General features: G+C 33.4%; 2 protein-coding genes across 6 annotated transcripts; one reads left to right on the top strand and one right to left on the bottom strand.

The window, feature by feature from the left end:
- Positions 1-551: 551 nt before the first annotated feature.
- LOC104888044 (uncharacterized) lies at positions 552-6,682 on the bottom strand. Of its 2 annotated transcripts, XM_048640798.2 has the most exons (8): positions 6,614-6,682; positions 6,202-6,373; positions 4,120-4,668; positions 2,619-3,842; positions 2,216-2,540; positions 1,885-2,146; positions 1,045-1,287; positions 552-906 (listed from the first exon to the last, which is right to left on the bottom strand). In XM_048640798.2, exons 2-8 carry the CDS (start codon positions 6,328-6,330, stop codon positions 849-851), a joined length of 2,790 nt encoding a protein of 929 aa, XP_048496755.1. In that variant the 5' UTR covers positions 6,331-6,373; positions 6,614-6,682; the 3' UTR covers positions 552-848. The 2 variants fall into 2 exon arrangements, with proteins under 2 accessions (XP_048496755.1, XP_048496756.1); XM_048640799.2 differs by lacking the exon at positions 6,614-6,682 and having other exon boundaries at positions 552-900; positions 6,202-6,480.
- Positions 6,683-11,825: 5,143 nt separating this feature from the next.
- Positions 11,826-22,746, top strand: LOC104888045 (uncharacterized). 4 transcript variants are annotated; one of them, XM_010672868.4, is made up of 11 exons: positions 11,826-12,198; positions 14,926-15,049; positions 16,866-17,417; positions 17,847-18,573; positions 18,724-19,268; positions 19,483-19,810; positions 20,236-20,497; positions 20,571-20,763; positions 20,856-21,226; positions 21,823-21,972; positions 22,297-22,746. In XM_010672868.4, exons 2-11 carry the CDS (start codon positions 14,942-14,944, stop codon positions 22,334-22,336), a joined length of 3,276 nt encoding a protein of 1,091 aa, XP_010671170.2. In that variant the 5' UTR covers positions 11,826-12,198; positions 14,926-14,941; the 3' UTR covers positions 22,337-22,746. The 4 variants fall into 4 exon arrangements, with proteins under 4 accessions (XP_010671170.2, XP_010671172.2, XP_010671169.2 ...); XM_010672867.4 differs by lacking the exon at positions 11,826-12,198 and having other exon boundaries at positions 14,713-15,049; XM_010672869.4 differs by lacking the exon at positions 11,826-12,198 and having other exon boundaries at positions 14,714-15,049; positions 18,727-19,268; positions 22,297-22,743.
- Positions 22,747-24,414: the final 1,668 nt, after the last annotated feature.

The raw sequence follows: 24,414 nt of genomic DNA on the forward strand, positions 1-24,414 counted from the left end.
TTTGCTTTTAAGAGTTTAATTTTCACATTGAGTGTTACAAATTTAATTTGATTGAATGTATATTATTGAAAATCTTGCTTTTTAGCATTATTATGATGAATTCAGTTTCTTTTTTATTACAAATTTTATATTAACAATTCCCATTGGCCTTCGATTTTTGGCATTAAGTATTCTTATTATGCAAAAAATAAAAAGATTATATAACTACTAATGATCGCTTAAATCAATCGCAAAATAATCAATTTATATGGAATATAAATTGTTTTTCTTCTTTTATAGAATAATGTAGTAGCAATAGTTTAATGGACTCAGACTTTGTTCAGTTCACCTTATTTTTGCTTATTTCAGATCTAATCATTTCAGATCAGAAAAAATAAGTTCAGATCAGATCAGATCATGCTTATATTTTAAAACTCATTATTATTATTATTAAATATCTTTCATTATATATTAGTAAAAATTATAATAATTAAATATTAATAAAGTACTCATTGAGACGAATCAAACAAGACCCCACATGATTATATTTTTTTTCTTATATATTGAAAAAATTCTAAAAGATAAAATCTTATAATCAGAAAAAATAAGTTCAAATCAGATCAGATAAGTTCAGATTAGAAAATTTAAGGTGAACTAAACATAGCCTCCATCACAATTGAGAAAGCTTTTGTCCGGCTATTATTATAAGTAACTAGATTAAGATGCGCGCAATGCGTACTTCAAACTACAAAAACATGTATTATAGTTATAGGTATATTAACATTAAATTTTGAAACTATAAAAGCACGCCTTCATCTCCAACAATCATCCAGCAAGGTTACTCTCCTGGCTTCTTGAATCCTGTTCATTCACCATTTCCTGTATCTGATGATGGAGTCTATTTTCGCTCTGGACTCGAAACTGTTTCTGATGGAAGACAGCACAAGACAGTATTAGAGCACAAACTTACACCAAATGCAAGATCATTATATTCAGTGAACTAATCATGTCTATTCAAACTTCTATGACATAGTGTTGATCATCATAATAAAGTATCGCGCTCACCTAAATCTTGAACTCGAATCCCCTTGACCGTCTCTTAGCTTAATAGCAGCTAACCGGTCTGACAAAGACTCTGCAACATCTGCTTCAGAGTCGAACAATGCAATTGTTATAGCTTTGTCAAGATCTTTGTTCTCCTCTGCATTGTAGAAACACCCGCGTAGTTTGGCATCAACCACCAGCTCCTTCCACACAGACTCACTATTGATCAATGTTGTTCCATTCCCTACTATCCATAAGCAGTGCCTACATAAAACAACCAGTAAAAGGGAAATAACTTCACTATGAAGCTAAATTTTGTTTTAATGTATGTATGGCAGGGGCGAAACCAGAGGGGTAGATGAGGGTGTGCAAAGAGCCCAACAGCACAGGGCCCCCAAAATTATAAAGGCCCAAAATATATTATTTTGAAAATTTTACTTCACATTTGAAGAAATCACCCTTGTTTTCCGTCCTTAATAAATTTGTCAATGATTTATCTTTAGCTTTTCAACTTTCTATCTTTAGAACTCTAACCTTTCATCTTTATTTTGTATAAATTTAGGGGCCCAATTTTCATATTAGAACCGGGGCCTCAAAATCTTCAAGACGGCCCTGGGCGAAACCATGCTTGGTTGTGGAGGGAGGCCAGTTTAACAGAGAATTCTAAACATGATTGGTTGTGGAGGGAGGCCAGTTTAACAGAGAATTCTAAACATGATTGTTGAGCGAGGCCAATTTACCTATAAAACAAGATATAAGCATTGATTTTCTTCAAAGCTATGTTGGGGCTGCAGGGGCCATGACCCTCTTAGGCCCCAACATAGCTTCGCTCCTAATGTATGGTAGAAATTTGAGGCATACCTTGCTCTTGTTAAGGCTACATTTGTTCTCTGGTGATTAGACAGAAATCCAACTGATCCCTTTCCATTGCTTCGAACACTCGAGATTATTATTACATCCTCCTCCCCACCTTGAAATCCATCAACAGAGCGAACACTCACAGAAAAACCATGGTCCTTGTAAGTAACATATTTCTTTCCAATTTTTTCTTCGATCAAACCAACTTGACCCTTGTAAGGTGAGATTACTCCCACACTAACTTTTTTTCCTGTGATACAATGCTCTGCAGAATAAAAAAATTCTACTTAGAGTGTGTTTGGTTGGGAGGAAAACATTTTACTGGAAATCTTACCGTTAAAAAGCTTTGCAATAATCTTGTTCACAACTGCTGCCTCGACCAAGTTTCTCGGGCTATACCCTTTATCGAAATTCTCTTTTCCTTTGGATACATTGATAAAGGAATAGGTTCCAAACATGTTTTCCTGAAGAAAACACTTTTCATAGCTTCTTTCTTTCACATTTGGAGCATCTATAATCTGTTTCCCATAAAACACTTCATTAGGGAATGAACTAATTGAAGGATGCATCCGGTATTGAGTTTTGAGGAGATGTTTCTTTTTCCCTAAATTTGCTAGCCTTTCGAACAAGCTCCGTCCAAAATCAGCATTTTCTGCAACCTAAAGTATAGATATTAAGGTTATTAGAACTCAGAAAATGAGTAACAGTTAAAGAAACTAAAAACATTCTCAGATCACCTTGCTTTGAACCATTGCTGGCAGCTGTTTATCATCGCCTATGAGTATTGCATTTTTGAGTCCCGGGACTTGCAAAGGAATTAAGGACTCACATTCTTTAAGCTGCCCGGCTTCATCGATTACCAACACTTCAATTGGTTCCATGCCCTCAGTTTGTATTTTAGCAGCACTTGAAGCAGTGCAGAAAATCAAACGGGCATTCATCAAACATGTAGTCTTTATTGCTTGTATGTCAGAAAACAATGGGACTGGAAATTGTTCAGGAAGAGACTTCAGAATTTCTAAGAACTCTGCTTTTTTCATAGTCAATTGATGAGTTTGATTAACTTTTTCTCTTGCATCTTCAAGGATTTTGAGCAGATCAAGCAGACTAATCATGCTTCTTACAGCATCTGATGTAATGAACGATGTTGGGAGATGAGTGTAAAGATTCTTCATCAAGAAAGCTAAACGATCTCCAATCGAATAAAATCTCTTCTTCACAAACTCTTCAAATGTCAATAACTCATGATTAGATTTATACTTTCTATCATCATTATTGTTGCTTCCTTTCATAGATTTATCAATCACTTCTTTCCAGTGCTTTCTATCGGATCTCTTCAACCTCGAACATTTTGTATCTTCACATTCGTTGCTTTCTTCACTTTTGCTTCCATCTGAATCCTCCTCATCCTCTTCTTCATCAAAAACACCTCTATTTTGCAAGTACATTCGGTACTGTTCCACTGGATCTTCAAGTAAAGATGTCATCGAAACCAAAGTATGCTTCCAACCATCAACAGGGGACAGGCATTTTGATAGAACTTCAGCTCTATAGTCCAAAAACACATTTAAAAGTTCATCATGATCATCAACCTTCATTCTTTCACCATTTCCAAAGAGAACTACATCACCTAAGCCATAAGTATCATGCTTGAGGGACTGTAAGAGTAGTCCCATAAGCCTTTTTGCGACTTGCATAACAGCTATGTTAGTCGGAGCACAAGATAATGTCCTGCATTTCAATTTGAGAAGTGAAAATAGAAGAGAAGCAACCGTTTTTGTTTTTCCTGTCCCTGGAGGACCCCATATGAGCTTCACACTGTCATTCTGGTGTGAGCATTTTCTCATCGCGATACTGCTTAATACAGCATTTTTCTGGGATTCATCTAACTCAAAAGAATCGATGTCCCCTCGTACAGTTGAGTCTACATTAAAGATACATATAGCGCAATCCTTACCTTCCTGTTAGCAAAGACAAGACACAAGATGTAATGTATCAAAAAAATGCTTAGTTTATAGTGGAAAATCATGAATTGAACATCATGGTTAGCTAATTAAACAGGTTTCGTACTCTGAAATTGCTAAATAAGAGACAACACGCAGTAGGGACAGGGGTACTACGCAGATTAATTTTGACAAGATGAGCATACAAGGTAGATATTCGACAAACACATTTACATGTGCATCAGTACATGTACACCTCATAGAAAATAGAAGAGATAATAAGAATGGTCCTTACATCAGAGTTAGGCCTTAAAGCCTTAAGAGCAAAGTTCATGCTCAGCCCTTGAGGATCAGGATTCAGTGCTCTCCATATCCTCATGTTTGTTACCAAGTTGATCAAGTAAGTTGCGAAAACTCTTACGCGCTTCTCAGGCTTGGGTTTCAGTTCAGAACTGATATCCTTGGATAACTGAATTCGAGTCATGTCAGAACCTTCTTCCATTGTAGTCACGAAGGCAACAGCAAAGGGTTTTCCAGGCACATTCAAATCTTCAATTCTCCTCGGCTTTATATTCGAAAGAACAATGAGGTCTCCTGTTTCTGGCTCATAATGTCCTCCATTGTTCTTGAAATCTGCAATTTTTTTGCTCAAAATGTTATAGTACAACTCCTTAGGAGGATTGTAATCTTTAGACAACTCGATGCGAGATATCTCGCAAGCAGGGGCATTGCCAACAGATTCCATTCCAGAACATAAACTTGCACGAGTTTCCTCAGCAAGAGGTTTTTCAAATGCACTTGTGTAATGAGCAGTTGATGAAAATATTTCTGGAATACGCTGCACCTGTTGATCATATAAACATCACAAAGTTACTGGTTACTATGCACTGCAAAAATTCTGCTTCTTCAGAATACACAAATATTGAAATTTTTGGCCTATTTTTTGATTCCCAAGATCAGGACTAATACTACAGCATTACTATTAGCTAAAATCAGATCACAAATTTATGTTAAGGAGATTGATACATCTACCAGTTGCTGGGTAGACTATCCATTAGATATCTATACAAATATATTCGATTAACAAAAGTAAAATTAGCTTGCACCCGTGACCTCTTGTTATTATAGCATGACACACTTACCATCTCAACCAACTTTTAATCAGTGTCCACATTATTATATTTATATCTTTTAAATGTTGAGTTTTTCTTAATATATGTTAGTGAGAATAAAAAAAAATGCATATAACATTCGGAAACACAATACCAACCAGGGGGTTAACCCCCAAGGCCCAAATACTAGTAGACAATTAAAAAATAATTAATACTGCTGAATTAGACTCCACTGATTATTATTCATTTCTTTCTCTAGTGTGTAACTGTGTAATACTAATACCTACTTGATAGACAAAGTTTTTCCGTCAGAAATATGCTAATCATGTCATCATCGCCTTGTTTTTAGCTACTTTGACCCTTTTTTTTTACTAATATATAAAAACAAATGTTACTACAAATATTACTTTTTCTGCAAATTATCAACTTTTTATAAATATTCTAGCATAGAACTAAAGATATTAAGGCTATGTTCAGTTCACCTTATTTTTGCTTATTTCAGATCTAATCAGATCAGATCAGATCAGAAAAAATAAGTTCAGATCAAATTATACTTATATTTATAAATCATTATATCTTTCATTACATATTAGTAAAAATTATAATAATTGAATATTAATAAAGTACTCATTGAGACGAATCAAACAAGACCCCACATGACTATATTTTTCCTTATATATTGAGAAATATTTAAAAGATAAGATCTTGTAATTAGATCAGATCAGATCAGAAAAAATAAGTTCAGATCATAAAATTTCAGGTGAACTAAACATAGCCTAATTGTGAACATTGTACATTAACAAATGTAACAAGTAGGAAAACAAGTTAAAAAGGAGCGAAAAGAACGGAGGTAGTATATCATAAACCTAAAAAAGACAAAGTCATATCAATAGAAATACTTGTCAAAGAAATTAATATGATCACAATGTCATACTTAAACAAATTAATATAAACTACGCCCTTCGTCCCAAAATATAGTTTCCATTTCATTTTGCACAGTCTCCAAAGATGTACCTTTGACCTACGACATCTTCTATTTCTTATTAGTAAAAAAATATAAAAAGTTGATATTGCGAATTTATACATTGAGACGAATCTAACAAGACCTCTCATGAATATATTTTTTGTACACATTAGTAAGAATATTTGGTCAAAGTTTTTAAAATTTGACTCTCAAATAGAAATAGGAACTATATTTTGGGACGGAGAGAGTACATACTACATACTAGCAAAATTAACTTGGATATTCTAGAGTAAAATGATACCTTATCTTTATAAAGATTTCTGTTGAGCACGTCGCGAAAAGACCATGAAAACACCAATTCTAGAAAACCTAAGCTTGATGACTCCATTTTCTTTTTACAACTAGGTTTCTCCATTCTCAGATAATCCATAGAAAGTGTTTTGCCTTATGAAATGTCTCAAAAGTTGAATGATCTGTATAAATATAGAAAAAGTACTTAAGGTGCAAAACAAGGAAGAGTTAGCTTAGTAACAAAGAAAGGAAAACAATACTATTTGAAGAAAATAATGTTCATGTTCGTACGAGGTTGACTAGAAGTAAACTCTTAGACATGAAATATTATGTTCCTACAAAGAAGGTTCATTTTCAAAGGAAAAAAAAGCAAACGAAATTCATGCATTTGAACAGTAAAAAGGATAAAAAGCAAAACTTACATGCTAGGTAAAGAAGATGGAGATTTAGATGCTTTTTTTATGAACTATTTATCTTTGTGGGAGGAGCTAAGGGGTTGAGATGCTGATCAGAAGTTAAAGAGCCATTTAGTTTCCATGAGGCTGTTTAACTTCTGCTTACTAATAGTATTAAAAGAGACTACCTTACTGATTTTTAGATAGGGCTCATAATCAGGTCGAGTTTAGTCGAGTTCGTGTTCGGATTAAGGATAATTGGATTAAAAACCTCAACGCAAACTAAGCTCATTTAATTAAATAAAATAGGTTTAAAAACTCAATCGTGATCCGACCTATTTGATAAATAGGATATCTGTACAACCCGTTTAACCATGTTATCATTATATAAAAAAAAAATATTTTCTTAAAAAGCTAAATGAACAAGTTTATTATTGAAATTATGCATGTTTAGTGTTTTTCCAAATTATAGATTATTCATCAATAAGTTTTTTTTTCGAGATTTTTCGATGTAGCCAATAATATTGACCTGAACCTAACCCCTTTAATTCGATGGATTAAGCTTGTCAATTCATTCACTTAAATGGATCAACAACCCTTCCCCGCTTATTCCAGGTCAGGTTCCGGTCAGATTATCAGGTTGAATCAACTTTTATCGATCTTTTAAATTTCCGGGTCATATATTCATGTTTTCTATTCACAATTTGGATTTTTTAGGTTTCAGATTTCGAGTATTTCTCATAGTAAATACTAAATACTACTATAAGTCTCAGTGTACATTTTATGCACTTCAAAGATATATTTTCTCCGTTTCTTTTTAAACTAGTATTTAGGCCTGGGTAATTCCCCGGGTTTTCTCTTTGCTACAATTTTATAGTAGTTAAATAAGTATTCTTATATGCATTTAAAAAAGTCATCTTATTCATTATATGTATTTCAAACGTTTTCCATTCATATGTCATCATTAATTTTGATTGAAAAATCAATAATGGTATGGTGGAGTAATGGTCGGATTTCTTACTTTCATACTTGAGGTTGTGGGTTTGAATCTTCACGTAAACAATTATTCTTTTTTTTTAAACTATATGAGAAAGACGTGGATAGAATGTTACTGAATGAGGGATGGTGACACGTGACACATATACGTTCTTAGGAACGCCTTTTGATATAATAGTATAAATGCGATAATTGCAGTTCGTCATTATTCACACTTATCATTTTGACTAAAATTTGTGATTTGTAGATAACAAAAAAAATAATCAAGTGAGATTTTATTAAATGTATAGCATGACATACTTTTATAATATATATTTTTATATCTTTTACCTATATATAATTATAAATATTTGTGGTCAAAGTAATATCTCGAAGTACATAAAAACATAATCGTTACATTTAAAAAGAAACGGAGGAAGTATTAAGATTTTTTCTTACAGTTTGTTTGGTAGAAGGAATTTGGAAGGAAAAGAAAGGAAGTGGAAGGAAATTTATTACTTTCCAATGTTTGGTTCATTAAAAAAAAATTAAGTGAAAGGAAATGGGAGAAATTGGAAGGAAAAACTCTTTAATAAAATTTCACTTTCCTTTCCTCCCAAAAGCGGGGGAATGAGGAAGGAAAGAGAAAATTTATACCAAACATGAGAAATTAAGGTTTTTTTTCCTTTCTCTTCCATTCTTTTCTTTTCTCGTCCCTTCCTTTCTCTTCCCTTTCTTTCATTTACTAAAAATGAACCAAACACACTGTTAGGCTATGTTTAGTTCACCTGAAATTTCCTGATCTGAACTTATCTGATCTGATCTAAACTTATTTTTTCTGATCTGATCTGAATTTATTTTTTCTGATTACAAGATCTTATCTTTTAGATTTTTCTCAATATATAAGAAAAAATATAGTCATGTGGGGTCTTGTTTGATTCGTCTCAATGAGTACTTTATTAATATTCAATTATTATAATTTTTACTAATATGTAATAAAAGATATAATGATTTTTAAATATAAGCATGATCTGAACTTATTTTTTCTGATCTGATATGATCTGATCTGATTAGATCTGAAATAAACAAAAATAAGGTGAACTGAACATAGCCTTAGTATAGAGCTTCTCTTACGTACATGGGATTTCCTTCCTCGACGGCTCCACCCATAATCATTTCCCCTACACCCCCTAGGATATAGACTTCAGCATGACAACCGCCCCTTTCAGTAGAAATCTTATCCCCGAAGTTCATAAATCAACTAGTTATTAGGCCCGGGCTATGCTCTGGGTAAGAAAAAATTTCATTTATTAATATAATACTTTATGATAATAACTATAAATACAACTTAGCCTAGTAGTTAAGACTTTAGTATATGTACTCAATGTTGTTAAAATCGATATTCTACTTTGAATCGAAAACAACCTTTAGAATCGAATCGTAAAATCAAATCGTAGAATCGTAAGATTCTACAAACATGTATAATCAAGATATTGCACTCAATCTTCATTGAATATGCTAAAATTATAAGTTAAAAGACCTAAAAAATGGAAAATATAGTTGTTTACCACTGTATTGGCAATAACTAACAATATATATCTCTTATTTTCTTTGTTAGCATGATTTAAACTTGCGAGATTTTCGCTAGTCAACAAAAATGTATAGAATCGTCTAGAATCGCGAATCGTCTACCATATTTTGAATCATAAAATCGTAAGATTTTAAGATTTGAATCGCGATTTTAATTTCTTTGTATGTACTTGAGGTCTCGGGATCAAACCCTGTACTACGCAATTTCTAAATTTTTTAATTGTACATAGATTACGTGAACTAAAACTCCCTAGGGGTAGTACTGTAGTGGTCAACACTGCTCTTCAAATGGTATCATGCATACATAATTAATTTTAATGAACATGCAAATTTATTTATTTTTAAGGATGCAATGGATATGTTTAATAGCATTAACTAATTACAACACATTTTTAATTTTGTGGAAACATGGATCACTAAGAGATGTTAGATGAGATGGTGATTCTTTGAAAACCCTTACATAAGGTCAGGGGTTCGAGCCCAGGCTTCAGCATATTTATTTTTTAAATAATGACCACTTGACTTTATTGGTTAACGAACACGTGGCAAAATTCTGGTGGCAGGAGGAGGAGAGTGCCATGTGGCGCATCGACGTTGTTACGCACGCCTTTTAATATATATGTATAGATAGGTGGCAACAGGACAAGCTTTACTCCGGTGACTTCTATCCGTTTTGTCCCCCCAATTCATCACCGCTTTCTTCCTTTTATTTAATTCGAGCACACCCCCGGTGATTTACATTTCATTTACACCCCCTTCAAGAGTAACAAACCACTAATAATCCCATAGTTTCTTAAGCTTTTGGTCTTTGTTTTTTCAATCAACATGGGCCTGGCCCGAAAATGAATGATTGGTACATTTTTTCAGCCCTCGTTTGGGCTCGGCTCGACTCGATTTTTGAGTAAAAAATCAGGCCATGAGTAACTTAAATATGAAATCGAGGCAGTTTTTAGGTCTGGTTCGAAAATGACTCGAAAAGCCCGCATGGCCCACACCGAATTAACAGGTTTTGATGCAGGTTTTTCGGCCTGTGACATGGTCCGACCCGAGACTTTGGTCCTAAACAAGCCACTTTTTTTTGGGCAAAGCCCAACACGGCCTATGATCACCTCTAATTACTAGTTGTTGGCCTAGATGATGTTCTAGAGATCATTACCAATAAAATTTTGATGTCTTTAAATCAAACATTTGAAAGAAAAAGAAGAGTTATATACATTGGATTGTGATTTGGAAATGATTTTTCAGTTTGTTTTAAATTTCCTACGTCGTAATATATGAATTACTCCCTCCGTTTCCTAAAGATCTTCCCTCTTTCCGTTTAAGGGTGTTTCCAAAAGATATTCCCTCTTTTGCTTTATTCCTTATTTGGCAAAACAAATTTCCGTATTTACCCTCTCATGTCACTATCATATGGTCCACCATTACATTATTAATTCAATTTTACTCCCTTTCTCTCTCCTACTTTAACCCCTTTTATTTGTTTATTTATCTTAACCCCTTTCTCTCTCCTACTTTACTCATACCATGCCCCACACAACTTGATTTTCCTTGGTATCTGTAGGAACAGTAAGTGGGAAGATCTTTAGGAAACGGAGGGAGTATTAATCAGTATAACCCTTAGCTTCAATAGAGTACATACACATAAATATATAATTACAAATAAATAATACAAGATTATTTTTGAAATTTAGGTTAATATGTAAGAATATAACCGATGCGATTAAACAATGTACTAGCATTAATTATAGAGGTTATAAAAATTTGAAGAGTTTTTTTTAATATAAGAGTACTGATAGGGTAGGACATCCTATTATTATCATAATTAACTAAATTAATATTAATATATCATTTGTATTTAATTGTTTTAAAAGTAGAAATATAATTTTGTCTTTAAATTATTTTTATCCCACAAAGACCAATCTGAGATTATAAAATAGCTGATTAGTGCATTTGTATCTCAAATGAAAAGTTACGAGTTCAAGTCTTTTATTGTTTAATATGTCCGATTTAATTATGTGGGGCCTAAGGATGGGGAGGAGTTGGGGGGAGTTAATATGGCAACATTATATATGTTAGTCTTGAATTTCATTTCAAAACCCTAACTATGAATAGTCTTCTTTTAGCATTTGTTAATCTCTATTATATAAGTCACGGGAGTTACGGTGTCCCTCTATGAAAAGACTTATATGCCTCTAAATCAAAACATTAAAAAAACCTATTTAAGTTGTCTCATTCATTTCCTAAGTTACAAAAAAAAGTTGTAAAAAGAGAAAACTAACATAAAAAAATTTAAGATTGACATTAAAAGATTACTTAGAAAACTAACATAACAAAGAAAATTTTCAACAATTGTAAAGCCAAAGTACATAGTAATTTCTTACCTAAATATTCAATAACAATTACAAAAAATATAAATTTAAAAAAATTATAAAATCACCAAGAAAAAAAAGAGTAAGCATATTCAAGCAAAACAACCAAACCTAATGAGAAAAAGTAAGCATAGACAAACTTCTTTTATCTTCATTTTCAATTCTATGTTTTGTAAAAATAAATCTCAAGTACAAAATACATATTTATTTTTTACATTAATATTAATATTTTTTAATACTAATATATTATATATTGTTACATGCATCACGTGCATATGAGACTATAGCTGTTATCTAACTTTAAGCCACTCCTCCATAAACCCAAAATACTCTCCTATTTCCCTCGCAATCACGGAAATCTAGCCCCTTCAACTTCCAACCACGTTCGACGTTCATAAGCTATAAATAAGACTCCTCACAAAACCCTTTTCTCCGCCCATTAAACTCCCCCTACTCCACCCAAAATAATGAAATTCCCTCGCAACTCCTCTACTATAACATGATCAATATCATATGATATGAAGTATATTATTTCTCGTCCATTATTTTTAGTATGTTCCGCCAATACTAGCCCTATAACTTGAACCCTACTAGCCGCATCCTCTGACGCTAACAAGCCGAAGCCGAATCGGGTTTTCTCCACCATCTCCGTGCATTATCTAGCCACCGTATTCTGAGGTACATCTCACCGCCATGGCCGCCGCATTAGAATTGATTTTTTCGAATTGATGCATGTTTTTTGTTTGAGATTGTTGAGGATTCTTTATAAATTATGATATTGTGTGAGAGTAAGGTGTGTTCTTTTGGACTGAATGAAACTGAACTGAACGTAACTTAATTTTCCGAATTATACTACTTTAGTTGGATTTGCATGAATGTATGTAGTACATTGAGAAACAACTTAGGCTTATAAGCACTGTTTCTATATAGTAACTGTATGGAGGCTGACTAAGTTTCATACCGATTTTCAGTAACCGCTAGAATCTAAGCTAGGTCATTGCACAATAATAATAGTGAGAAATGAGAAAACAGGGGACGTACGGACGTACCTTCTAAAGCAGATATTAGGATAAATAATTGAAATAAGAACAGAGGAAAACTAAGATGATTTATCAGAATTAATGACATACAAGTCACAGTGGAGAACTTTGCACTAATATATTTTATAGCCTAAACAAAGATATGTTTGTGTATAAATATGAAGAATAGCTGGTTAACCTAATTAGGTTACTCTGACATTTAATATATATTGTTTACAATACAGCCCAAGACTAGTAATAGTTCGTACTCTAGTAGTTTTATATTCACTAAATTATTCGCTGTGAAACTAATAGCTATTTCTTGTTCATTTGCTTATTTGAAGGGCTTAACATGAGCAATAAGAGTTTTTAATATGTAAATGATAGAGCTATGGTATACCTTAATTACCAATTTATTAATTAAGGTAGTTTACATTATTTACAATAAGAAGCTAAGATGACATAAAATAATATTAATAATGTGACCAAGAAATGAAGTATCCTAAATGTCTAACCAAAAGACACAACAAAGAAAAAGGTACTCTAACGACCAAAAAGTATGCTATCAGAAGAATTATAATAGCCTATTAGTAACATAATTATGGCTCTAATTTTAAAAAACACAATGAGATGTCGATGGGTGGAAAGTGGTTGGAAGCATGCATAATTAAGTGACCTAATTATATATCAAAGAAATTTGAATGATTTAAAAAGACTTGGCTGTCGCAACTAATTCTTAGTCAACTTCAACAAATTCTTAGTCTACTATAACTAGCATTTTACTATTATTATAGCTACTGCTTATGAAATGTATACATTTAGACAATATATCATAAGTGGTAGAGTTTTTTCTCTTAAATTAATCATTAGTAAGTAAGGTTTCGTTGATTGAGAGAAACTGAACTAAACTAAACTAAACTAAACTAAACTAAACTAAATAAACTGCGAAAAACTGAACTGGTTTGCGAAAAATCTAAACATAAGAGAATGTCTAAATTGAAACTAAAACTGAACTAAATTGAAAATAAGTATGCATCATAAAACCTTAATTCTCAAATAAGCAGGTATGACATAATTAAAACTTAAAAGTCGTCTGCTATCATTACAATCCTACATTTTCCAACTTTAAACTACTTCTTTATTGCTCTATGGTCCAAAAGCATTATTCCTTAGTCCCTACTCCATACTTGCTAAATAACATAGGACATTTGATTCAGGGTCATTTATAAAGTTTGAGTTAAAATAACATAACTAGCCTTTTCTTTTAGAATTCTTCATCTCTACCATAATTTCCTTTTGAATTGTTTCTCAAGAGTGTACTGATTGACACAGAACAAGTATTAGGTGACAGGAGTTGCTATAATTTTTGCAAGACGTCAAAATTATCTCTAACAACACATATCACTTTGATTTCATGACAATAAATTACTGTAACTCGTTTATATAAGACTAGTTGTTAGACCTGGATAATGACTCAAATAATTTAATAAGACAAAAATGACCTATAATTTAGGATTGACACTTTTTTACAATACGCATCATAATTTGATGGTAAGATCATGACATTACAAAGTAAGAGTTCATAAATTCGAAATATATATCTTATACTTATGTCATGTTAGCGTATGAATAAACAAAGTGGCACCATGTCAAAAGTTCAAAAGGTTCAATTACTAACTTTAATAATTAATGTACTTTCTTGGACCACCTTAAATAAAAACGTAGACAATTAACTAGTATCAGAGAAAGAAAAAAAAAAAAAAAACACTAGCAGGAACCATTTTATGCCGACACACCAAAGACTAGAATTTTCCCACTGACTCGCAACAGTGAAAGTGGTCATAAAACCAACTTCCTTTTTCTTTTATTTTTATTCGGTAATCTACTAGCCTAAGCAAGCTCAATCCTCATGAGCTAAGAAGTAAGAGGGAATCCCAACCCATAAGAAAACTTTCAAAGACTGGAAACTGAAGATTTATACCCAAAAATATAAATCCATACAAACACTCCAAATATGAGGTTCACAAAAATGGGACTCCCGACCATGAGATCGGGAGGTCGGAGCTCCAACCACTGGGCTCCCACATAATTCTCATAAAACCAACTTCCTAGTACTTACATACTTTTGTGTAACACATAAAGATAAAAGTAATAGTTAATTAGGAAATCACAAAAGCAAGTCTTCGTCAAGTAAAGCACCTTGGAAGCTAAGCATCTCAACACACATAAAAAATGATCACCTTGGAAAAATAGAACTTAATTTCCTTTCTCAATTTGTATAAACTACGAAAATCAAACCACATGCAAATGTTGCTCTTCTAGATAATAAATCTCAAAAAAAAAAATCTTGGTGTAAGTTGATAAGTTTCACGTAAATTTTTTGCAGTTGTTGATAATCTAAAATGAAGAAGTGCAGTACTGGAAAGAAGGAAGGACACCAAGGTTTGTTAGAATTGGTGTTTACGTGGCCAATCAAAGATGTCATCAACCAAAATCTCTACATTAACAAGGTAATAAATAGTATTGGTAGTTTACTTGTTTTTATATTCGTGTACTTTCTATGTTTTTTTAGATGCAATATTTGTCTTTTTACCTTTCGATGATGGAGTTAAATAATCCATCTAAAATATCAAAGGTAATATTTCTACGTGCATAATGTTTGCGCATGAGAAGGGTTTCGTAAATCGAGAATTGCATGATTCACATCTACCTATTTAAAAGTATAATTATCATTATTTTATCTCATTTATATGTAAGGTACAATACGAAGGGGTTTGATTTATAATGTGATTATGCTCCCTTCGTTTTCTTGTGTTAGTGTATTTTTTATCGGGAGATTTCAATATATTGTTCATATTTTGAATTTTTTCATGCATGGATTAATTTTATATTTGTTAAGTATGCCATGTTAACCCAAAAAAAAAGATTAATTTTATAATTCAAGACCCTAATTGACATTAAGTTGCAATAAATATCTTCGTACTATTCAATAATCATTTTTTACTCTTTTATCCCTCAAATTTTTGTATGGCCTAACTTAGATCAACTCAAAGGTTAGGATCTTCATTTTTAATTGTATTTAAAATATTTTCTTCATAATTCGAAAAAAGGATTGTTTACTTTACCTTGGATGTATAGTATATAGTGGTTCTTTGTTTTTCTTTTTCCCATGGATTTCTGTTAATAGTTGTGCCTTCTAATTCGTTTCTTGTAATATTGTTTTATGGCATCGCTTCATGATTGAGTTATTAGAAGTGAACGAGCAGGAAATAGTGAATCTTTGTGCCTTAAGTTAGGACATTCTACTTGCTCGAATCAAATCATGCCTGAAAGAATCAACCATTCCAACCAATAAAACTTCAATACCTTTTACTTGTAGCTCATGTCATTATAAAAGGGGCAAATGAGTCAGTAGGTTCAGGTTCGGGTGATGAGTCATCGGTTTAAGCCCTGTTGTTTTGGACTTATTTTCAGTTCAGTTCAGTCAATTTCGTTCAGTTAGTTTCCTCTCACAGTTTTCATTCAGCCCAGTTCAGTCCCAAAAAAACAGGGCCTTAGTTTTAAGTTGGTTGAGGTCTATTTGAGTCAGGTCAAAGTTAGGTTCGAGTCAAATTAATCTAGGAAATCTCAGGTAGGATAGTTCAATTATATTTTGTCAGGTGTAGTCAAAGTCAACAAAAAATAAAATGCATTGTCTAGTTACAAGCTAAAACCAAATGAATATTTTGTCAAATCCATAACTAAGCAGGTAAATCAGGCATTGTAGCTCATGTCATTATTAAGGGGACAAATAGGTCAATAGGTTCAGGGTTGGTGATGAGTCATTCGGTTCAATTTTAAGTTGGTTGAGGTCTATTCGAGTCAGGTCATATTTAGGTTCGAGCCAAAATAATCTAGGAAATCTCAGGTAGGTTAGTTCAATTATGTTTTGTCAGGTGTAGTCAACACACAATATTTGTCTAGTTACAAGCTAAAACCAAATGAAGATTCTGTCAAGTCCATAACTTAGCCTGTGTTTTTTTATCCATATGAGTCACAAAGGCAGTACAAAGTACAAAGAAGGAAAAGGGGGATTTGAACCTGTAACCTATCGTTCACTGCACTTCAATTTTAACCACTAGGCCAAGACATCCTTGGTATAACTTATCCTGTGTAATTCCTATATTTCAGTTGTTTAAACAAGTTGTACATTTAGGCACAAAAATTTGGAGCCTGCACTCTCTTTTTACATTTTATGTAGCAAAGTTTTCAATCTTATCACAATATTATGTAGTGTTATCTCTTAATGTTCTTAATAATTTGAAGTCACATACATCGGATAAGCAGGTAAATGAGATATCAGAGACGTTCACATCAACTGCTGATTACTTAAACTCATTCAAGGTGCCACTTATCGAAGAGACACGGGCCGATTTCTGTTCTGGCTTGGAATCAGTAGGTCATGCACCAGCATGTGAGATATCTGGGATTTGGTTGTCTAAGAATTATAGGCCTCCTAAGAACTTGTACTACGAAATTTCGACCAAAAAGATAAGTAGTGATTATGTGAATAATCATGGCCTGCATTATGAGCCAGAGTCTGGGGATATTTTTGCTTTAACAAACCTGAGGCCTAGAAGTATTGCAGATCTAATCAAACCAGATAAACCACTTCATTTTGCATATGTCTCGAGGTCGTCAGAGGAAAATGAAGTTAAGATGGAGATATTGTCATCAGAGAAAATTGATCGCGAACTAATAAAGGCGAAAAATGGTAGAATTTTCATTACATACTTGATGAACATTACAACCAATATGAGAATATGGAAGGCATTGAATCCTGATCCTAAAAGCAAAAATCTGGGTTTGATTCAGAAGGTGTTACAATACAACTCTTTGGTAAGCATACCGAGGTCTTGTTCTCTATTGAATCTTTTTTGTAACTTATCATAATGACTGCTAGTGATCAAAATAATGTAATGTTGCTTATAATTGATTTCTTTTTCTGATTTAAACTATTCTCATGATACTAACTTTAGCTACTCAAATCTCCTTTCTGCTAGTCAAAACTGATTTATTTGCTAAGCAATACAATATTTAGGCCCTATTCGTTTGAAACTATTTTCAGTTCAGTTCAGTACAGGTACTGAGCCATTCAGCTCATTTCAGTTTTCAGTTTACTCCCGTTCAATTTCTCCTAGTCCAAAAGAACGGGCCTTATGGTTGAGGGCCTAAATGTATTGTCACCAAAGTCTAATTATTTATTTTTTGATCATGTTTAAACTTAGATCTTACTTCATTGTACATTCCAATTAATATTATTCCCAGGTGGATGATGAATGTGCCGATTGCAACTCCGAAGAAAGCTGCAATGTTATGAGATCATCAGACATGTTTAACTGTATTGGCTCATTTGGGTTAGATGAGTCACAGAAAGAAGCTATTTTGAGCAGTATTTCCTTAAGGAAATGCCTACACCAGGAGTACAAAGTGAAGCTTATTTGGGGACCACCAGGGACAGGGAAGACCAAGACAGTTGCTTCATTGCTCTTTGTAATACTTAAGCAGAGGTGTTGCAGGACACTAACTTGTGCTCCCACAAATGTAGCAGTGATCCAGGTTGCAAAAAGACTCGTAACGCTGTTCTTAGAGTCCCTCACCTATCACACTTATGGATTGGGAGACATCGTCCTGTTTGGAAATGAAAAAAGAATGAAGATTGATGATCACTATGAGCTCGTAGACGTATTTCTTAAATATAGGGTGGAAATTCTTGAGGAATGTCTTAAACCGTTAACAGGTTGGAGAGCTAGTCTTGATTCGATGATGTATCTACTTTCTGACCCCCAAGCGCGGTATAATGCTTACATAGCAGGGGACAAAGAGACTAAGATTGACAAGAAAGCTGAAAATGGTGCTAATGTTGTAGCCACCAATGTAGTAAAAGTGGACAAAGAAAGAACAACTACTACAAAGAAATGGAAGGAAATCATAAATAAGTCCATGAGTGAAAACAAGAAGGAAAACAGGAAGAAAGGAAAAGGAAAAGAACAAGGTAGACATTCACAAGGAGTTTTGCTTAACTTGTGACTTTAGTATGTGTAACCAAATCGCGTCTGCTACAACTATTTGTGTAGTCATGTTCCCTCGTCTTATTCGATATGGTACAACTAGTCCCAACTCACATGTAACTTTTTTTCTTAAGCAGATGGCAAGACAGGTGATAATGAAGGTGATAATGAAGGAACGAAGATGGAAGTTATGACATTTGAGGACTTTCAGAGGAACAAATTCTGCTCCGTAGCTGATCGTTTAGTATTTTGTGCTGAGAATCTCTATACTCATTTACCAACTTCATGCTTACCACTAGATGTGGCCAAGCAGATGATTAGACTTGTTGTTCTACTTAGTGAGACCTTAGAAAGTGCAAGAAAAAAAGTCTGTCAGTTTTCTAAATTACTTACAAAGAAGAGGAAAGAAATCTTACCTATATTGGAATTTCTTCATCTTCGATATCCTATACCCAAGATTACTGGGAATATAAAGGATTTTTGCTTGGATAATGCACACTTAATATTCTGTACTGCTTCAGGCTCCATTAAAATGAAATCATGCGTCGAAATGGTGGTTATTGATGAAGCTGCACAGCTCAAGGAATGCGAGTCAGCAATTTCCTTACAGATTCCTGGTGTGAAAACTGCTATTCTCATAGGTGATGATCGACAACTTCCGGCCATGGTTCAAAGCGAGGTTAGTTAATAAATCCTCACAACATCTTTCCTAGTTAGAGCTTTTTTTTGTCAAATAAAGTTGTGTGCATCAAGTGTATTATAACAAAGTTTAGTCACCTTACAAAGTTGTCTTTCACTCTTGTGATTAAGCCTGTTGTATAGTGTACACGGGTGTATACAAGACCTACTGGTAATCTTTCTCTTGTAAAACATGAGGGTTTTAATTTTCTCAGGTTTTGAAGAAGAAGATTAACTTTGGAAGGAGTTTGTTCGAACGGATGGTAAGATTAGGGAAAAAGAAGCACCTTCTCAACATTCAGTATAGGATGCATCCTTCCATAAGCTCATTTCCGAATAGACAATTTTATGAGAACAAGATTGTAGATGCACCAAATGTCAAGGAAATAAGCTATGTTAAGAATTTTCTTGACAAGGGCATGTATGGTACCTATTCTTTCATTAATGTGTCGGGTGGAAAGGAGGACTTCAAGAAAGGGCACAGCCCAAGAAATCTAGAGGAGGCGGATGTTGTTGATCGGATTATTGCAAAGCTCTTCAAAGGTACAAGTTGATCAATTTTCATACTTGCAATTTATTTTAATTTTTTCTAATTTAAACTCAGGTATCCATGTTGGATCCTCGACACTCCAACATGGATATAGACTATAGGCATTTTGACTCTTTAGTTTAGGCAAAAATCATATATTTGTAAGATAGCTGAGTTGGACACTTGTACACGAACCTGTGTTCGACATGAATATAGAATCCTGAGGAAATAAGTTTGTAACTATACAAAGTTGATAGTATGTATTGTAGCTATAGAGTAACATTTACCCATTTTGCATATCCAAAATTTCACTCTTGCCTTACAAAATTCTGAATATGGATTGGCCAACGAAAAGGAACACAATAAATTCGACTCAAGTTGATGCATTTAGTTATAACTCTTTAAGATTTATTGATCTGCTTGACCCTCTTCTATGCAGATTTTTATTGTATCACGAAACAGAAAGTTAGTGTGGGAGTAATATCACCCTACAAGGGTCAAGTAGGTTTACTCCAGGAAAAACTTGAGAAGAAATACACCAAACATAAGGAAAACTTTTGCATCAACATTCGTTCAGTTGATGGCTTCCAAGGTGGTGAGGAGGATATCATAATAATCTCAACTGTTAGATGCAATGGGAATGGATCTGTTGGGTTCCTTTCGAATTGTCAGAGAACAAATGTAGCTCTAACCAGGGCAAGGTATGTATCAGGTCTTTATTTTCTAGCCTAATTATATTATGAACATAAATAACTCTGTGATCACATAATGCAGGTATTGTTTATGGATAGTTGGCAGTGGGAGTACTTTAGGGAACAGTACATCTGTCTGGAACAGCCTTGTATTCGATGCCAAAACTCGAGGGTGTTTCTATGATGTAAAAGATGATATAGACCTTATTAAAGCAACACCAGCTGGTAAAACTGATTTTTTCGGGTACCTAAAACTCGAGAAAGCAAGATGGAAGGTAGTTTATTTCATCATTAACCTTGTATTTTATTGAACCATCTAGAAATCAAGGATTCTTTCTTGATAGTACTATACTTCATCTTTGTGCAGGTTGTGTTTAGCAATGACTTCAAGATCTCTATATTAAGCATAAAGAGCGTTGCGACTCAGAAGCGAGTTAAAGAACTGTTGCACAAGATTGCTGATGGGTGGCGTCAGTCTGACTCTGAGAAACTGGTGCATGCTGTCACTGGTTATGGTGCAGCTTATGAATTATTGGAGCAGTACAAGGTTGCTGATCAGCTAAATCTTGCCTGGACAGTCGACATCGTTAAGGATAATTCACATTACACACAAGTTATCAAGATTTGGGACGTTTTACCAGGTTTTAGGATTCCCAATCTTGCTAAGAATCTTAGTATTCTGTTTGAAAAATATACAGTGGACTTCATGAACAGTTGCAAGTACAAATCTTTTGAAGGGTATGCCTCCAATTCTTTGTTTTTGTTTAATTGCCTAAATGAATACACATCCATGCAAATCAAATCCTCCTTGTATCTCATAACCTTAAGGCAGCCATGCTTTTTAAGGCCGAAATTTATTAATTATGAATTTCGCCAAAAATATATTTATCAGAAGTACAAACAATGTAATTTGGAAAAAGGTAGATTCTTTTAATATATGGTCTGACATTCTCTATTAGTTACATCAAAAAAGAACTTTTCAAGTTAAGCAAATTACGTAAAATGTTCCAAGGTATTCAAAGAAATAAAAGGGTAATTTTTTGAGTATTTGCTCAACTCTTGATGCTCTGAGCACAGTTTATCAGTTGTTTTCTTGGTATCTTGCTGCATACTTGTGTATATGTCTTCAGGAACTTGGTTGTACCGAGTAACCTCTAGTCTACTTTTATATTAAAATTAGTCCGTCTCTTTTAGTAATTATGCTTTATTTGTAAAAACATTGAGTAATGTTTACTTGGTGCGACTAGATGCTTATATAATTACGTTAGACAGTTTGACAAGAGACCGATTACTTCCTTTCGATCTGCTAACACTTGTGTCGTATATGTATGCAGGAACTTGGTTGTACCGATGTCATGGCCACTTCATTCGTTTCATAACAGCCATCTTACAGCTGATCCTGCAGATAGTAGTTTGTTATATCAATTATCTACTATGAATTTAGGAAACAAAAACAATCAAGGAGAAACAAGACCAAGTGTTAGGTACTTCTTTCCCCCATCAATTTAAATCTCCTATACTTATGCCATACTTAGTTGTATAAATTTTAAGATATGAGTCTCAGAGATAAACTTATTTTGGAATTAATATTGTCTTCTAATAAAGATACAACAATAATAGTTTTGTATTATATATCAGTGGTGCTAGACTGCTAGGTGTACCTGCGTCATAGTTTGTGGTAGTTTCTAGTTGATTAATTATCAAGTTTTAACGCACATAGTGTAACTTAATCTTATAAAGATGTATGTATTATTACATAACTTACCAAATTAGCTCCTTACTCTTATGTTATGTCGTTGATTTTGCAGAAAGAATATCCCTGTGGTATGGAAACAAGTACAAAGGTAAAATGGTGGTAAAAGTTCGGGATGAGCTTAATGGCTTGGACATGCTAGTGGGTTGGTGACCTCCAAGGCGAGCAACAAACCGTCTTTAGGATTTAGGGCAAGCAAGGTATACTTTCAGATACGTATGTAGTCTAACATGCAAATACATAGAATGTAATGAACAAGAGAACATGTGAGAACTAGGAGTGAACAACAGGTGATAGCCTAGTGGTGTTGGCATCACCTCCGATCCTGGGATCGAGTTTCACCCTCCTTGCAAGGGACTTTTACCTTAAAAAAATGTGAGAACTAGAAGTAAGTATATATTGGCATTTCTGAATGATATAACAAGATCGTTTGGTTGTCCACATGGTTGCGAGATGATGTTAATATCTTCTTGATTATAGTTGTTTCGGAGAAGGCTAAGAACTCATGTCATTTTACAATCTTGTTCGCCACCAAACGATTTACGACCCGTTTGGTAGTTGGTCATAAATGGTGGTAATGGGAATGAATTTGTGTGTAAATTTGTAAAAAAATTCATTGTCCATGATAATGCTAATTTATCTTAAAGTGTCCACTTTCTTTCTTGAATTTTCATTCTCATCCAATACCATCTTGTAGGTGGTAATGAGCGGTAATGAAAATTGGTTCTCCTTAGAGACAAAAACACAAGTTTAGGGGTGATATTGCTTGCCCATGGAAAAAAAAAGCCTCTTCATGGAGATTTTAAGGGTGCTTCCTTAATAAAATTACACTAAAAATTCATTCTTATTACGGCAATTTATTAATGATTACCAAACGGATCGTTGGTATTTAGCTGCACTTTTTTTAGTACTTGTAAATGATCTCAAATTATAAAACCATAAATTTGGGCCAATAGGAGCTAGTTGTGGTTTGATCCTTTTTTGGATAATCAAAAAGGCTATTCCGCTATTGCTTAAAACTAGTCTTTGGCCCATGGGAGCTTTACCAGGAAATACTTTTATTTTTCTTTTAAACAAACTCGAGACTTATCATTTGCATTCAAAGTTCAATTTTAAAGGAAAAGAACAACAATAGAAGTATAAATATCAAATTATTATATGTGAAAATGAATTTAACTTATTAAGGAAAAGAAAATAAATTAATATCTATTTTATTTTGTTTGCGATTTGTTTTTCCAAAGGAAATGAACATGTATTAGGTAATTAGATGAAGAACCTTAATTAAACTTCAACCCTCACGATTTTTTGGTATAGTATTTACAAGCCATGTACTTTTGAGTAGGGGCATTTCTTGGGATCTCCAAACTCAAGCATCCTAAATTTACAAAATCAAAATCCCTGATCTTTAGGAGGTAAGAAATTTACCATATTAAATAAGCCTTGTTTGGTACGCAGAAATATTAGTGTATACTTCCCATAGAAGCTTGTAACAACCACAATCTATTTGTAAAATAAAAAATCCGACCTTTATACTACTATTGATTTCTCATTTGATAAGCAATAATAAAGGTAGTAATGATGATGAATTTGTGATTTGTGAAATGTCTTATTCAATATATATGATCATATTTGTCCATCGTCAAAGTACTCCTTTTCCTTGCCATAAAAAGATTCTTTTTCTTCATGAATTTCACATCCCCTTTTTTTTTTCTTTTTTCATAACTTTACAGATGGTGTCTGGTGTTATAGAAAATTGTAAAGAAAAATACATATTTTAGGATGAAGTTCTATCCTCATAAGCACTGATATGAGAATTTCTCCAAGAAAAACATATAATATATATTCATAATCGTTATCATCTTTTATACCCGACTATTCAATAAGCCGTGGATCAGTAACTTATTTTCCAATTATATTTCGATACCGAAATAATTGATTATTGTATTGAAACTTGAGTGTGAAGATTTTCATGTGAAAAGAATAGATGCATAGTTTACATTTGGGGGGTGGTTATTAACTAGCATCCTTCATATCAATCCCATGCCATCATATCAACTTAGTTTCAACTAAGATATGGAGGGAGTTTGCATAACTGCGTTTAGAGTCCATAGAAGTCACTATACCAAGTGGATTAAATCATGCCTTCAACGTTCATCTTTTTTGGATATCGAGC

Source organism: Beta vulgaris, chromosome 3 (assembly GCF_026745355.1).
Source record: "Beta vulgaris subsp. vulgaris cultivar EL10 chromosome 3, EL10.2, whole genome shotgun sequence".
Lineage (NCBI taxonomy): Eukaryota > Viridiplantae > Streptophyta > Magnoliopsida > Caryophyllales > Amaranthaceae > Beta > Beta vulgaris.

Coding starts and splice junctions, on each gene's coding strand:
- LOC104888044 (XM_048640798.2), bottom strand. CDS start 6,330: ATGGATTATCTGAGAATGGAGAAACCTAGTTGTAAAAAGAAAATGGAG. Junction 2,541..2,618: donor CAGCAATGGTTCAAAGCAAG/GTGATCTGAGAA, acceptor TCTATACTTTAG/GTTGCAGAAAATGCTGATTT. Junction 2,147..2,215: donor TATTGCAAAGCTTTTTAACG/GTAAGATTTCCA, acceptor TTTATTCTGCAG/AGCATTGTATCACAGGAAAA.
- LOC104888045 (XM_010672868.4), top strand. CDS start 14,942: ATGAAGAAGTGCAGTACTGGAAAGAAGGAAGGACACCAAGGTTTGTTA. Junction 19,269..19,482: donor CGGCCATGGTTCAAAGCGAG/GTTAGTTAATAA, acceptor TAATTTTCTCAG/GTTTTGAAGAAGAAGATTAA. Junction 21,227..21,822: donor AAGTACAAATCTTTTGAAGG/GTATGCCTCCAA, acceptor ATATGTATGCAG/GAACTTGGTTGTACCGATGT.